The following is a 17,660-nucleotide window of genomic DNA, read 5'->3' on the forward strand; positions in this document are numbered from 1 at the left end:
GCAAATACAAAGATTATAAAACAGAATACTCTGAAAGTGATATCTGTGAATAGATTTTAATGACATATAAAATATAAAGTACAAATGTTGAATTTCAAAATGCTACATATTTGTAAAATAACTAAATTTAAATATAGAAAAAAAGGGACGCCTGGGTGGCTCAGTTGGTTGGGCGGCTGCCTTCGGCTCAGGTCATGATCCTAGCATCCTGGGATCGAGTCCCACATCGGGCTCCTTGCTCTGCGGGGAGCCTGCTTCTCCCTCTGACTCTGCCTTCTACTCTGTCTGCCTGTGCTCGCTCTCACTTGCTCTCTCTCTGACAAATAAATAAATAAAATCTTTAAAAAAAAAAAAGTTTAAAAAAAAATATAGAAAAATATCGTGATTGCCTGGTATAGGTATTATTATTAAACATGAGGCATTTTCCTAAACTCCTTAACTGTCATTGTTTTTATTTATTACATATATTCTTCATCCATGAAAATGAAGGTAGGGATGAGCCAATAAAAAATTTTAGAAAAATCTGAGCCCCACAGATATTTTGTTTACCATTAGCGCTAGCGCTATATGAAAACTTTAAATAAAATCTATCTTGCTGGGACTCCTGGGTGGCTCAGTTAGTTGGACGACTGCCTTTGGCTCAGGTCATGATCCGAAGTCTCAGGATTGAGTCCCGCATGGGGCTCCCATCTCCACAGGGAGTCTGCTTCTCTCTCTGACCTTTTCCTCACTCAGCTCTCTCTGTCTTTCTCTCAAATAAATAAATAAAATCTTAAAAAAAAAAAAAAAAAGAAAGAAAAAAAAATCTATCTTGCTGTTAAATATAACCAATGAAAACATATATTTATGTGGTAATATACAGATGTATGTTTATATTCTCTATATAAAAATAATGTTGCTTTAAACATATTTTTACATGTTTTTATTTTCATACATTATATAAATTTATATTTAATACATATTTAATTTTACAATAGTTTACTATATACAAATAACTTTTTTAAAAAAAGTTTTTATTTATTTAATTTGACAGATAGAGATCACAAGTAGGCAGAGAGAGAGATGAAGAAGCAGGCTCCCTGCCGAGCAGAGAGCCTGATGTGGGGCTCCATCCCAGGATCCTGGGATCATGACCTGAGCCGAAGGCAGAGGCTTTAACCCACTGAGCCACCCAGGCGCCCCTATACAAATAACTTTATATGTATAATATATGGTATGTGTATATTTAAAAAACCTGCAAATGGGAAAAGTGAGTTTTTCTTTTATTTATTTATTTTTTAATTTTCTGTAGTAAAATTGGTCAACTGTTCTATTTTTCCCCTAGTCATGATTTTTCTTAAGTTCTTTAAAGAATACAGCCATAAAAACAAGGGCTTTTTGTCCAGAAACAAATTAAATGGAAAAAAAATTTTAAAGATTTTATTTATTTATTAATTTGACAGAGAGGGGCACAGTGAGAGAGTGAACACAAGCAGGGGGAGTGGGAGAGGGAGAAGCAGGTCTGCTGAACAGGGAGCTTGATCCCAGGACCCTGGGATCATGATCTGAGCCGAAGGCAGACGCCCAGTGACTGAGCCACCCAGGAGTCCCTTAAATGAAATTTTTATCTTTTGGGCCATTATTTATGTCAGGCACTTATGAATTTGTCTACTTTCTTTAAAAAATTTTTTTTTTCTTTTATTTACTTATTTTTTAATTTTCATTTTTGTACTAAGTTCAGTTAGCCGACATATAGTACCCATCATCAGTTTTCGATATGGTGTCTCCTTTTGTAAGAGTTAGCGACATTTTAGAAACAGTGCAACAAAAACGTACTCTTTACCCTTCCTGGGTACCACCAGGAGGCCATCTGGGGCAGTTACCTGGGTTTGCTGAAGTCTGAGAAGTACATCTCTGCCAGCAGGTGCCACTGGATGCCCCCGTTGTTGCTGTACTGGAGTAGGACGCCCTCCTCTCTGCTGTCTGGCTTGTTGCACGCAGCACTCTCTCCACCAATCTGAATGTAGAACTGGACAAAGTCCACCCAAGATGTATCCAGATCCCAGCTTACCAGCTGTCTTTTTCCAGCCTTCCCAAAAGATGGAAGAATCACAGAGTCAATCATCTGGGAGCTCTTTGGCATTTTGCTGTTTCAGTTTCAAGATCATACAAACATCCTAGTACTCTGGGGAGATGATTTTGTTCCCACTTAATGTTTAGAGGCACGAGTCACACCATTTAATCCTTTGCTCTGGTTATGGTAACTGTTCCTGCCTATGTTTGATTAGTCTCTGCATCATTGACTTCCAGACTTGGTTATGAGACCCTTGGGAACTGCTAATCATAAGAAGAGTATTCAAAAGTCTTTAAAAATAAGGCAAAATTAATTTTAATTAAAACACTCCCTCTATTTGCTTTGTAAATCTCCTCCAGGCAGAGTAGCAGAGAAGAAAGATCATCTACTTTGAAATCAGTTGGAGTTGGGTTGGAATTTCAGCCAATTATTCATGCTCTTCACTAGTTGTGTGACTTTCTGAGCTTTTTTCCCCCTCAATGATACAATATGGGTAATAACACCTTCCTTATAGGGTGCTGCAACAATTAGATGAAATACACGTCACATGTAATTTGCCTAGCACGTGGCATTGCTGAGGAAACATCCTCTCCACGGATACACCCAGACCCTCCTCCTCCTTGGGAATTAAAGTGAAACTGGCAAAATAGGAACTTCCTGATGAAAAGACAAGAGTACTCAAGCTCCTGGTCTCTCTGGTTCTTTCTTGGAATCAGAGAGGTTGGGAGGGATCATTTCAATAAGTTTTTGTGACTATGAAATGGTCTTTGTGTTTTAAAAATGTGAAAAATTTCCTCAAATTCAGCAAGTTGCTTCCTCTGCTCCATGTGTCCCCTACATGTCACAGCCCTGTTGTGAGTAAATGGGTTCATGCTAATGGGACGGGAAAAAGGTTTGCTCATGAGATTCCAATGCCCAAACAGATATGCCAAAGCTAATCCACAGGCTGCACCGAACGGGTTTTGGAGAGCTCCCAAGGAGTTCAATTTAAAAGTCAGGAAGAAAAATGGAGATAGGATACACAGTATAGAGAAAAACACCTCTCATGCTTATAATTTAAACCCTACTCTAATCCACTAAGTTAATTAAGAAAGGGTTTCAGTTATTAGAAGTCACAGGGGGAAATACTTGGGGATAATTAAAACAGTACACTGTTACTGATAAATCTAAAGCCAATTAAGAGATTCCAAAATAAACGAGGGGGCCAGTAAAATGAGAACTTAAGTTAATCCTGAGACAGGAACTTATTCTTTGGAACTCTCAATCTTAAGTGTATTTTTTTTTTTAAAAAGATTTTATTTATTTGAGAGAGAGAGAGAGAGATAGCATGAGAGGGGAAAGGTGAGAGGGAGAAGCAGATCCAATCCCAGGACTCGATCCCAGGACTCCAGGATTATGACCTGAGCCAAAGGCAGACGCTTAACTGACTGAGCCACCCAGGTGCCCTTAAGAATATATTTGAGAAAAGCTTACAAGTAATATAGATTTTCAATGTACTAGGTGCACTTTTAATTTTTCTTTTTCTTGATTTGAGATATTATAAGCAAGAAACACCTCAGAGGTTATTATAATCTGGTCTAGAATTTTCATGCCTCAGGATCATTACAGGAAGAATGATTTTCAGGGGCGCCTGGGTGGCTCAGTGGGTTAGGCTGCTGCCTTCGGCTCAGGTCATGATCTCAGGGTCCTGGGATCGAGTCCCGTGTCGGGTTCTCTGCTCAGCAGGGAGCCTGATTCCTCCTCTCTCTCTCTCTCTGCCTGCCTCTCTGCCTACTTGTGATCTCTCTCTGTCAAATAAATAAATCAAATCTTTAAAAAAAATTACAAAAAAAGAATGATTTTCAGAAGAAAACCTACAGAACCTAGCTAGTTAATTCTAATCCAGCAGACCTCTATGAAAAATTTGGCATGTGGAAATGAGCCAGAAGGATAAAGATGTAGGGTGAGGAGAATTATAAAAATCCAATTATCACAATTAGCTGGTTGGAATGATTGGTCTATTGTGAAAATCACAGAGCAGTGTTGTTTTTCCAGGAGACTATGGTGTCGGTCTACAAAGGTTTTTAAAGTGTTTTGTGGGATTTTTGTAAGTGGAAAATATCACACAAATGCTTAGTTTGGCACTGAAGATGTTTTTTCCCAGAGAAGAACACAAATCATTTTCTTTTGTTTAGTGACCTGAAATGCTGAACACTGTTTTACAGGGAGATAAAAAAGAAAAAGGAAATGGCTCATGGCAAACTTTTTGTCAGAATTTAGAATGTGATGTAACACATGCTTTGCAGTTTCTCTCTTCTACTATGATCAATGTGCTTACGTGTGTACATGTGGATCTGTATACATGCGTAATGGGCACACATGTGTGTTGGAGTAATTCCTTACAGATCTCTTTGCTCTTGGAATGTCAAAAATACTCTCCTACTTCCCCCCAACATTCTAGGTCAAAATGTCTCACTGCTTTCAGGGTTTAGATAAAATAAAACATATTCAAAGGAACAACTTCAGAATCTAGAGACTTTATAAAATGACCTCTAAAACATTTCATGAAACTTTAACCTTTTGCCTATTAAAATCTTCTTTATTCAAAATCTACTAGAAAAATGATTCTACTATATTTGTTTCAAAATAACCATTTCTTGGGGCACCTGGGTGGCTCAGTGGGTTGAGCCGCTGCCTTCGGCTCAGGTCATGATCCCAGGGTCCTGGGATCGAGCCCCACATTGGGCTCTCTGCTCAGCAGGGAGCCTGCTTCCCCCCTCTCTCTCTGCCTGCCTCTCTGCCTGCTTGTCATCTCTCTCTGTCAAATAAATAAATAAATAATCTTTAAAAAAAAAAAAAAGAAAATAACCATTTCTTTAGAACCTCTTGTTTTCTCACTTTCTTTCATTCGTTCATTCATTCCTTTCTTCGGTAATAATTATTGGGTGCCTATCACACCAGCCACGATAGCTACAGACTTGAAAGGAGAGTTCACAAGATGTGCAGTGACAATAATGACAGACAGGGCTACAGACCAAAGTCTGTTCCTTGTAGAGTCCCACTTTGTCATACTATCATGTATCAAATCCCCAATCTATTCTGTCTCAGAGGTACTTACTGATTTGTAAATGCCTACCATGTGGCATGCTTTTCTGAGCTGAACATCTTATCTAGCATTCAGTCAGTCAGTAGGACTCAGCATCTAGCTGGGTCCTATGAGAATAAAAATAAAAACATGATCAATGTATGTATAGAACACCAATGAGGGAGGAATTCAAAGAACAGGGAGCTCAGTATAGTTTGCCATAGTCCCAAAAAGCTCCATGGAGCAGCAGGATTTGAGCCAAACGCTACCAGGTTGATAGAGAAACAGAGCTGGTGGAAGGCATCACTGTAGGCAATGGAGATTAAACAAAGGCAGGGAAATTGGCAAAACCTGGGATGTAGAGGAGAGATTTCTGTTTGGATGAGAGGTCTGATGTTTCAAAAAAGAAAGTAAGTTGTATAGTTAGGGCAATGTCTGTGATAGAAGAGGGATAGGATGGAACACATTTTAGGTTTAGGGTGGTTTGCAAAAGGTGGTGGATATGCACAGTGTCCCCGCGGGTGGGGGGGTGCCAAACCCTGTATCCCACACCTCCCTGGCTATGCCACCCAGAGTACGCCATTCCCCAGGACACTGTGATTGGCCAGTCAAAAACGGTCCTGAGGTTTTTCCATGGGCCTGCTCAGAAAGCTCTGTGGTCCCAGTACCACTTTCATAATGACAACTGACCTGAAAACAGAGAGGGTAATGTGGGCATTTGAGTTTCTGATTCCAGGTATCTCTGAGGCCAGTTTCATCTAAGCCCTCCCTTGTGTTTTAATTATATGAACCAATTCCCTCCTTTTTTGCTTAAGCTAGTTTCTCTCACTTAGAATTCAAGACAGATCTGCTTGATATAAGAGGAAAAAGGGAAAAAAGTGCTCTTCAGATATTTTGATAAAAATTTAGAAAGAAAGCTGGATTAGGAGGTGAAAAGAAGGATTTTACTTTTGAAATGGATTTTATTCATTTATTTGAGAGAGTGTGAGAGCATGAACGAGAAAGCAGCAGAGGGAGAGGGAGAAGCAGACTCTTCACTGAATGGGGAGCCCGATGTGGGGCTTGATCCCAGGACCCTGGGATCACGACCTGAGCTGAAGACAGAGCTGAAGACAGACACTTACCCAACTGAACCTCCCAGGTGCCCCTGAAATGCTGATTTTTAGCGGTAGGGAATATACATGGAAATATCTAATGACACCAATTTAAAATATATCCTCATAAACTGTAATTGTGATAGCTAACACTTACTGAGTGATTTCTATATGCCCAACACTATTCTTTATTCTTTACCTTCTAACCCACTGATCCTCCCCAAATCCCACTTTACAATAGAGAAAACAAAAGTACAGAAAGATGTTATAAATTTGCAAGATGAACCAGCTAACAAGTTTTGGAGCTTGGGTAAAGATTCAGGTAGCTTTACTACATAAATCACCTTGAATTACAGTTATACACATGTTGATATGTAACCTTTCATATTTGAAATATTTGTGTGTATGCATACATGTTTACTGGGATGTTTGGTACATACTGGAAAACTGATGCTTATGGGAGACATAATCTTCCCATTTCTGAACAATTACCCAGTGTATCCTGATCTGTGCAATGACTATCGGTCTCTTGTGGACGATTATCGCTAACAATAATGACCAGTGGATGTTCATTGTCAATAGATAGGAAATACCATCAAGTAGAATTCATCCCTGATTTTCTGTCATTCTCTACCTTGTTTGCTTGCTGCTGATTCTTTGTTCTGCACCTGCATCAAAACAAAACCTGTACCTATTTTTGCATTTGCATAAATTAACTTATTTTGGATTTCTGCCCAGATTCCACAACATATGAGCCCTACAGTGTATCACCCACACCTGCGTATTTGTTAGATGATGTAGACTGGGACATTTCCAGTTGTCCTAGAACTGGTGGCTACAGTCCCTGCTGGAAAGAAGTGGTTTTAAGCACCTTACATTCTAAAGAGAGCTGCTAATAAGTAGGGTTAGATATGCAGCTCAGGTTGGAGAACTGGACCTGCTCCTGCTCTAGTCCTTTTGAGGACTAAAGAGATGAACTGGAGGAGGGAGAAAGAAAATAATGTTCTGCCTAGATGGTAGCAAGGGAGGAGGAAGGTGGTTTGCCCCTCCCCGTTGCTAACCAAGCAACAGGGGTTGGGGGTGTTCCAAGAAAATCAGTCTTAGAGATTCTAGGTGGCACCATAGTCCCTTGGGGGTGTCTACTGACCTGTCTGCCCAACGTGGTGCTGTCCCTAGTGAAGATGAACACCTCAAGAAAAACTTCTACACTGTCTCTGTACAGACTTCCTGTCTGTGTGCCCCCAAATCTGTATGTTGAAAGCCTAAAAGAAAGCCTAAAGAGATGGCATTAGGGCATGGAGCCTTTATCAGGTTATTAGGTTAGTCGGTTATGAGGGTGGAACCCTCACCATGGTATTAGTGCCCTAATAAGAGACACAAGATAGTCTGCTTTTTCTCTCTGTGCTCTCTCCACCACAAGTGAGGATACAATGAGAAGATGGCTATCTGTAAACCAGGAAGCAGGCCCTCACCAAACACTGAATTTACTGGTGCCTTAATATTGAACTTCACACCTTCCAGAGCTGTGAGAAAAAAAAAATCCTATTTAAGCCACCAAATCTCGGTATTCTTGTTACAATAGTCTGAGTGGGCTAGGGAGTGGCAGAATCAGATTGCGGCAGGAACTTGCTACTCTCCCCCCCCCCCCATGGAAAAACCCTCTTGTTTATTTGATTAAACAAAAATAAAATAAGCTGCATAGGAACAATTTTAAAGTCCAAAGAGACACCAACTTTGTTTTAAGGCTGTAGTAGCTGATACAGCATCTCCTTGCTACCTTCTCCCAGTCAGCAAAATAATTTTTAAGTGTAGAACACATGACTTGTTTATTTTTTGTTTTTGTTTTTTGTTTTATGGGAAAGGTGAATGCAGAATTGGAGAGGTTAAATTAACATGGGCATGTTGCCTGATGTTAGGATGACTAAATTAAGCCTTTAAAAAACTTTTTTAATTTGTCCAAGGCAGACCTCATGTAAGGAATATGCACCACCAGACTAACTCTCCGGGCCACAGGAACTTGATACTCTTAAAGTTGAGGCTTCGCCTTCACCACCACCACTCACCCCTTGCCCTTAGGCCACATGCTCATGCACCCTCCAATGCCAGGGCTAGAAGACCCGGAGTCCCTGTCCCACTCAAAGACCCTCAAGACATAAGCCCTGCTGGCATGGCAGGAGAGGAAGGCAAAGAGGTTTAAATCAGGGACAAGAAGGGCAGGAATTTTCAACTGCCCTAACCTGGATTTGCAGTAACCAAAACAATCACCCAACTACAAGAGTTTCCCAAATGTAGTTCAGGGATAAGGTCAGACAAAGGAATTTAAAAGCAAGCAGTGTGGGGAAACATAAAACCGACCCACGTTTGTACCTTCTGAGTTCAGGCTGCTTCATAAACACTCACAAATGGAAATAGCCATTGCGCGGATCACATATTCCCAGAGCTTAGCCAGACCTTAGTCATCACTCACCCCCCACCCCCAGCTTCTACCTTGCTGAAATACAGAGATGATCCAGAAGAGATGACCCCACATCCTTGTTCTGGCTTTACAACTTCTCCCCCAATGACTTCTTGCCAGTCAGACTCCCAACCATTCTGGTTCTCAAAATCCGACATGATCGTGGAAGGAAGAGCAGCTTCTGGGTGGCATTCTGTGCCTTGGTATCCCTGGTCACACCTAGGAGAGAGGAAAGGCCACATCAGCAAGTCACAGCCTCTTTTCTGGGAATGCCACGGCCACGCTCCCGCGATGTTTCCCACGTCTCACTTTAACTCAGACCTTAGCATTCACACGAGATTTTTCTCGACAAAGTCAGTCTGTGTTGGCAGGTCGGAATGACCTTCAGTTTTGGACACTGAGAAGAAAAAAAGGTCAGAATCCTTTCTTGAAAGAAACGGTGCTGTAACAGCAGAACCGAGGCATCAAGGAGTAATTAAGGACGTGGATATGTGCGTATGTGCGTGCGCGTGCACGCGTATGCGTGTGGGGGTGTTTCGGCGGCTGGGGTGGGGCGGGGCGGGGTGGGGCGGGGCGGGGCGGGGCAAAAAGAGTGGGATCTTCCTGTAGTTCTCGAAAGTCACGTGGAAGTGTTTGCTCATTCGACAGCCATGTTTTATGGCTCCTCTTTCTGATTAAATTACATCTCTTTTAGAGTCCAAGTATTAAAGTGTGTTCCTTTCTCATCCCCATTAGCGACGATCACCGCCTTCCCCTGCCTACAGCCTTCAGCTTCTGGCCACGCGGCACAGGACAGCACGCAGCAGGGCTCTGACTCGTGTTTTAAGACTGTCAGGGGAACGGAAGGCAAACAATAGCAAGGCCCTTTTAAACCCCAAAGACGACTTTGGGGTAAATTAATTAACTCTGGGATGTTAACTCAGGAGGCCTCGTCTTGAGGTGCGGTTTTGAAGGGTAGGATATCTGGCTTCACACTACACTTAAAATGTAACAGCACCTTTTACACCTAAAATAAGAACAGAAAGCAGGATTGTGTCCTTTTGCCTCCTTCATTATTTATCAGTCTGTCCCTACCGCTCTGATGACAACTGCTGTGTCATCCCTCTGAACACAAACCGCAAGAAGCAGACAGTTGATCACAGGTGGCCGTGTGTGTACCTGCACACGCCGTGGTCACATGAGCCGTGCCCACTGCACATGTTGGGACACTGCTGACCAATGTAAATGCTGTCCAAAGCCCACTCGTCTTGGGCTGTGTAATAGGTCTGACTCCAGCGGAAGCGGGTGGCACTGGACCTATAAACAAGGGACGGGAGTGAGAATAATATATATACAGTTATATATATATATATATATATGTATATATACACATATATGTATATATTCAACATACTATTGTCAATATACGATATACTATATATATATTTAAAGATTTTATTGATTTGACAAACACACAGCAAGAGAGGGAACACAAGCAGCGGGAGTGGTGGGGGAGAGAGAGAAGCAGGCTTCCCACCAAGCAGAGAACTGGATGAGGGTCTCCATCCCAGGACCCCAGCCCAAGACAGATGCTTAACACCTGAGCCACCCAGGGGCCCCGAAAACAGTACTTTAATGGACACAAAGAATTTCAGAGTTCAGACTCTTTCAGATGACGAACTTTCTGGAACTTGCATTTAGCTGCCAATAATTTTTCTGTGGTGGTTGAAAGTCTGTCAACAATTCAATGATGACAAAAAGTTAAAAAGAAACATGGGGCTTAGATATATACCTCCATCTTAATTTAATTTGTAACATTTTGGAGAAAAACAAAATATCAGATTTTGTTGTTACACAGAGATTTGATGCCAGGAAAAGAAAGGAAGCAAGAAAGAATAATAATTTTTTAAAAAGGTACATACAAAAGAGCCTCTCTTCCACAGAGGAAAATCTGAGGTTTTAGTTATAGTAATAAAATTTCTTTCGATAATTGGAAATTATTGAAATTGGAAATTGGAAACGTCCAGTGAGCTCTCAATATCAAACAAAAGTTTTGTTTGGGGGTATTGTTTTGGGATTGAGGGACACGTTACAATGTGCTATAAGAAAAACATGTTCCAGAAGTAAGAACATCTGGGTGCTAAATTCTGTGGATCATTTCAGACACATTAACTTGGGTAGATTTCATGGACAAGCTGTTGTTAAGTGGAAATAAAAAGTTAAACTGTCCATTACACATAAACACTTGGGACCTCCATTCCTCTAAACCAGACAGAAAGTCTACAGAAGGGGGTATTTTGGGAGCAACGTCAAGAAAGTTTCCATCCACTGACAGTCACAAAAAATTCTTTTCAGTTCCCATCAGATTTTTTGCCTCTAGAAATTTTCAGAGAGTGTGATGTGTTCTTTTTGGTCAAAGTGCAAAACAAAAGAAATCAAAAAGGATTTGCAGAATTAATGTGCATGCCCCATTCCATGGATTAAACCCTCCCTAAGCACACTATCTACACAGACACTTGATCTTGAATGCTCTGAATGATCCCTTAATGTCTACTGCATCAATTACGCACATATTAAATACTCCCTAAGTATGTAACAGATTGTTAAAATCCAGACTAAGCCTTTATTGTTTATTTTGCCAATGATCTGTGGCTAATAAGTTGCACTTTCATTCCTAGCAGGATAATTCCAGGACTCGCTGAGATGCATCCAATAGACACCGATTTGCTGCATATCAGTGCCTGTCATGATACATGCAAGACACAGATACACCTCCTCTGTGATAATAGTTTATATCTGAAATCAAATAGCCATCACAATTTTCATAGTCCCATTAAGAAACGGTTTGTAGAAGATCCAATGATAAAAGTAGGTATGTTGTTTTAGAGCATGGAGCCCTAGAGAGAAGCAGCAAATTAAGTTTGATACATCAGCATCAAGCAAGGAAAGATGACCATATTTTGTCAGGATAATCTGAGTCAAGTCTGAGGCCACAAATGTCTAGACTGTGGGCTTTTCTAGGGACAAGGTTATCTTTGGTCTCAACTATTTGCACAGGAACAGAATAAAGTAGGTATACCAAAAGAGACTGTGAAAAAAAATGAGTCAATGAGTGGATGAACAGGCCAGGAAAGGGCAGCCTGTTACTGCCTTCTGTAGGTAATGGAGTAAAGAATGTGCTAGGAGTCTGGGGACTCGACCCCTTGGACCCTAGCTCTGCAATTTATCAGCTGTGTGACCTTTAGTGAGAAATTTAAGCTTTAAGGCTTTCTAGGTCCTCACCTCTCAAATAAAGGGTTTGGGCAAACTGATTTCTAAGATCCCTTCTAGCTAGAAAATTTAGTGATTGTTCTGGTGGCTGCTGACTGAGGTGATGGTTTATTTTCTGTATAGTTACATGCCTATGTGAAACCATGGCATACCTTGTTTTGAAGTTTGGCTATCTCAAACATTATAATGGGGTTGGAGGGTTTCAGACATCTGTCCCAGATTTCCCAGTTTATTTATGTTTCTGAACAGTCACATGTAAGTAAGCACATTCTAAATTCTTTTACTAAGTAAATTAGTCCTTACATGCATCTTGTGAACTCTCAAAAAAGAGAATATTTCCTTAAGAAGAAAAGCTGTGGATTTTTCCGTTTAAAATGATAATCCACAGTTTAATGTGCTGATGTTAATTAACAGAAAAGGAAGCAAGAAAAGGTTGAATATTGGCTTCGTTTTTAGTGAGAAAAAAAAATTAGTTGTGTGAGCTATCTCCAGCTGGTCACACATGAGAACCCAAGGTGTGATCTCACTGATTTGCAGCTGTGTCACTGCTAAATATTGCCCTCAATACAAATATTTAATTTGCCAATTCCCCCACCCCCAGTCCAGATCTAAGCATTCTTAGAAGGAAAATCTTGAGCACTTTGGATTGGGTCTGAAAGTGAGACCACTGTTATGTGGATCATGAGATGAAGTTGACTAGCATTTCAAACCCAAACTCTGTGGATTTCCCAAAGCAACAAAACTTGTCAGTCTTGTCTTTATTTGATTTTTTGCCCCATATAAACTTCTAGACTGAATTAAAATAGCATCCAGTCATCTCTTGATAGTTAGGTATCAAGGTATCAAAGCTGAGGAATTGCGGTAAATGAAGGGAGACCAAATTGTATTTTCCACCTTCAGAGTTACTGTAATCACATTTACCCAATTATTCTGAAACTCATTCAGCCATTAGGTGTAGATTTGTTTTTGAAGTCAGCAACTGACATCTGTTTGGGTCTCATTAGGCCCTGTTCTTATGTAAATGCCTCTCATAAAAACAAAATTAATTTTCATTGGGTAACAAATGTTCAGTTCATATGCAATATAATTTCTCAAGCAGGTGTATATATATTCAGTACTCCTACTCTAAGTTGTCCTATCTAGCATATTTTCCAAAGTTAACAGATCTTTGGTAATGTGGGGACCACATTTGCTCGTGTGTATACAATTTAGAGTTGTGTATGTGTGAATCAAAGCAGCAGAACGAAGATTTGCCAGAAGGAATACTGTTTCAAACTAAACTGCACTCCCTTTTCCCCGATGCTTGAGAGAAACATGCTTTTGCAAAAATTTGAAATGATGATAATAAATAAAATGATCAAGAATGCCAGGAACACTAAATGCACTTTATCTTTACAGCAGAGCTTTTAAAAAGCATTAGAAATCCCAAACCAATGAAAATAACCAGATAAATGCTATTTTTAAAAAATATATAGCAATCACGTTTAGTTTAAGTATTAGCAGGAATGTTAAAAGAAATTATCTTATTGGGTTTCTTTTTAAAAAATATTTTTACTCTCTTTACCCAGGGCGTTGGAAAAAAATTTGGAAAAGCAGAGTTCAGTTAGATTGCAGGAATAATGTAGTAGACATTGAGGCATCCTGAATTAAAACTTTACTCAATGACTCAACATTGAATGAATACCCAACATGTGGCAGGTAGTGTTGGAACTGAAGTGTTTATGGGTCCAATAGATTTCTTCTCAAGTGCTGAATAAACATTGATGAGAATTGATCTTTTCTGACTATACTAAAACTTTGAACTTAGTGCTACTACCTTGTAAGCTAGGAAATAATAATGCAAGATACAATCTAAATGTGAAATAACAGGCAAAGGTGAGGTGTTTTTCTTTTTTTGATAAAGGATAATATTTTTTTGGATACTGCCTAAATTCCACTTATAAAGAAGAATAGTTTAGTGGTGTTTGGGTGGCTCAGGTGGTTAAGCATCTGACTTCAGCTCAGGTCATGATTTCAGGGTCCTGGGATCAAGCCCACACCGGGCTCCCTGCTCAGTAGGGAATCTACTTCTCCCTCTCTTTCTCCCTTGCCCCTCTCCCCACTGCTGCTCTATTGTGTGCACTCTATCTCTCTCTCAAATAAATAAAATCTTTAATAAGACAAGAATAATAGTTCATAACATTTCTGAGGAGGAAAAGACATCTTTAAGATATACTGTCAAGATGACCTTACCATCATAATTTTGAAATTATACCCCATATGTCAATAAAGAAAAATCAACATTTTTAAATCATGAGGGTGATACACTTAATGGTGAAATAAACATAAAGAAAAAACCACAGTAGTCTTACAGCAAGTATGACTACTTTCGATTGTTTGATCTGTTGCTTTTTTATAATCGTGATTGATATGCTTGGAATATCATTGAAATTAAATACAAATCTTGATTATATTCCCAGCAGTAGACATAAAAAACTAGGATGCTGGAGAAAGTAGCAACTTGTTATACAAAGCATTAACAGAGTATCCAGGAAATGGCTCACAGTTGGATATAAAAAAAATCTGTGGAAATCAAATTTTAAGCATTTTGTTCCAACTGACATAATGATGAATCCTTAAAAATAATCAAGGAGGCATTCTTCTATAATTCAGTAATTCAGTCTCCAACTAAAGGATGTACAATAATAACTCAAGGTTGTTATCTAACCAATTGTTTTTGTACAGAGCCCAACTTCCATGAAAAATAATCGAAGAAGGCTTTATTTAGTAATTTTCTCTTTACAAAAGGGCTCTTGGAAGGCTGATGGCACAGAAAAATATAATTCTTGTCTCTTTCATGATTTTTCTACTACCCACATTACAGAATCTTAGAATTCTTGAACTGAAAGGGACTTTTAAGATCACCTAATTAAGTTTCTTCATTCTACTCCTAAGAAATCAGACTTGAGGGGGTTCGAATGGTTAAAATCATATAATTAATTAATCATTGGTAAGGAAAGACTGAGAGCTTGGGCCTTCTGATTTCTAGTCCAAGGTTCTTTCTTGGGTAAGCTTATCCTGTCCCAGGACTTCAAACAGTACTCATAGTATTTAATTTTCAACCCAAACCTCTTTTCTGAGCTCTGGATGTGTAAGTCCAGTTGGCTTCTTGGCATTTCTGCTTGGATAGGGAAGTACCCTCAAACCCCACAACCCCTGCAGAACACTTCATTTCCTGCCCCAAACCACCTCAGTCAGTGGTATCTATCAGCATCCAGCAATTTCCCTAGGTCTCAGATTTACAAACTGGTTTTGACTCTTACTTTTTTACCACAACTCCCATCTAGTGCATTAGCAAGCCCTATTTGATTCAAATATATTTCACAATGATGGCTCCTGTCTTGTCTACTACAGTCATGCTCCAAGCCACCTAAAAGTCAAACTCCTGGAAACTTTTAGCACGACTCCCTGTCTTCACCCTTTCTCCCACAATCTCGTCCTCACAAGGCACCCACAGTGAATCTAACACAAAATTATGTAATATTAAGGGAAAAAAAGGTGTTTTGCTCTTCTATATTATCAAATATTTAACTTTCTCCCTAATTACTGAGGCTTTCGCTTCCTGGGGGATGATTTTTATGGTTATTGAGAGAATGTGAATAGAAAAAAAAAAAGTGTGTATTAAGCTTTTAAAATAAAAAGTAGGTCTTTCCAGTGAGAAAACAGCCTTGAAATCCAAATTGTCTTGACATAGGAGATGTCTGGATTCCTGTATCCTTCCCTTCTACATATGCCAAACCTAAAGGAACAGGTCAAGTTGGGGCAGAAAGGGAGGTCAGAAAAAGCTGGGACATAGAGGGTATTATGTTAAGTGAATTAAGTCAGACTGAGAAAGACAAATACTACACAATTTCACTCATATACGGAATCGAAAATACAAAACCGGGGCTCTAGGTGACTCAGTCGGTTAACCATCTGCTCAGGTCCTGGGATTGAGTGCCCACAAGGGGCTCCCAGCTCAGCAGAGAGTCTGCTTCTCCTTCTCCTGCTCCTCCTGCTTGTGCTCTCTCTTTCTCTCAAATAAATAAATAAAATCGTAAAAAATAAAATAAAATACAAAAAATGGAATAAGCCACCAAAAATCAGAATCAGACCAACGAATACAGAGAACAGGGTGCTACAGGGTGAGGAGGGTGGACAATGGGTGGCGGGGAGTGGGAAATAGAGTTTTCTATTTAGGGAAAGGATAAGTCATAGGAATAAAAGGCAAAGCATAGGAAATAGGTCAACGGCATTGTATTAGTGCTTTATGGGGACACATAGTAGCTACACTCGTGCGAGCAAAGCATAACGTCCAGAGTTGTCGAACACTAAGTTGTGTAGCTGATATACTCATGTAACATTGTGTGTCAACCCTACTAAGGTCAAAAACAAAGTAAGACAGTTTGGAAATCAAATTTTCATTAGCTCTATTTTTCAAATATCCTGGGTATAAAAGAATGATCTGGGTCTTTCAATGACAAAGAAAATTCCTCTTGCCATTGTGCTTAACTCTTCTTCACAATCAAGTCATGCTAATAGGGACGGTAAAAGTTAAAGTCACAAGCATATCTATAGATATCATGTCTCACCAAGTTTTCTGGGGAAGAAGCACTGTGACTCTTCTCCATTGTGTGAACTCAGTGGCATGGTAAATACTTGCTGACGTGAATTCCTGACAACTTGGCATACTTGGAAGACATTCCTAGAAGAGAGGAAGGCAAAAGTTAAACTTGGCTTCTATTCCTCCAGGCACAATATACGATGACTCAGTCACCACGAGTGATAAAGGCCTTAAAAAAATCTTATGTCATAATCTTAGCCATTTGCAATATGGATGCAATCCATGATTCTTCCTTCTGTGAAGCTAAAATATTTGTGAAATAATGGAAACAAGTGTCACCGTGAAATTAAATGTCTTTTAATTCTGACATATGAAAGTGGACATGGATTAGGATCCACGTTTTTGACCTGTTATCATAGCACAGGCATTTAGTAAAATTTTTCTATGCGGTGTGCTATTTATGCATTTATTCCAACATCAGATCACTGTGTATATATATAAAGGAGTACATTTGATCTTAAGAATCTGGGGGCGCCTGGGTGGCTCAGTAGGTTAAAGCCTCTGCCTTCGACTCAGGTCATGATCCTGGGGTCCTGGGATTGAGCCCCGCATCGGGCTCTCTGCTCAGTGGGGATCCTGCTTCCTCTTCTCTCTCTCTGCCTGCCTCTCTGCCTACCTGTGATCTCTGTCTGTCAAGTAAATAAATAAAATCTTAAAAAAAAAAAGAAGGAATCTGGATCTACGTGCTTCTAACAGGCCAGATTCCTAATACAGTCTACCTACAGGTAAAGAGAGTTAGAAAGGCACAGACAAAGACATGCTATAGGGAGAGAAGAAAGAGTGGAGGGAGGAAGAGGGTCCGAGAGGAAGGAAGAAGGAAGGATTAGAGAAAATTTATGGAAGAAGAGGGTTAGAGAAAATAACATCCCAAACACCATCCTAAAGTATCCAGTCCTGAAGTTATTCCCATTTCTTTATTTTCAATTACAATTTAGTATCCAAGAGTGCAGAATGTGGAATCCTTGTTGCTGACTTGATGCCAGTGCTGTCACAAATAACATTGTTCCTTTGGAACAAAACCTAAACTTTTAGAATTGTAACTCTCTGCTTCCTATGTAAAAAGAAGCAGCCCACCTGTTACAAGCATGAGAGAAAACAGACTT

General features: G+C 39.8%; 1 protein-coding gene across 1 annotated transcript in view; it reads right to left on the reverse strand.

The window, feature by feature from the left end:
• RELN (reelin) overlaps positions 1–17,660 on the reverse strand; it is a 407,759-nt gene that overhangs the window by 25,732 nt on the left and 364,367 nt on the right. Inside the window, exons 22-25 of the mRNA XM_082692427.1 lie at positions 16,526–16,638; positions 9,825–9,962; positions 8,699–8,885; positions 1,863–2,068 (exon numbers count right to left, since the gene is read on the reverse strand). Of these exons, the coding sequence (XP_082548553.1) occupies positions 1,863–2,068; positions 8,699–8,885; positions 9,825–9,962; positions 16,526–16,638 (644 nt within the window). The remainder of the gene's footprint in view (positions 1–1,862; positions 2,069–8,698; positions 8,886–9,824; positions 9,963–16,525; positions 16,639–17,660) is intronic.

This window comes from Mustela nivalis, assembly GCF_964662115.1.
Source record: "Mustela nivalis genome assembly, chromosome: 12".
NCBI classification, from domain to species: domain Eukaryota; kingdom Metazoa; phylum Chordata; class Mammalia; order Carnivora; family Mustelidae; genus Mustela; species Mustela nivalis.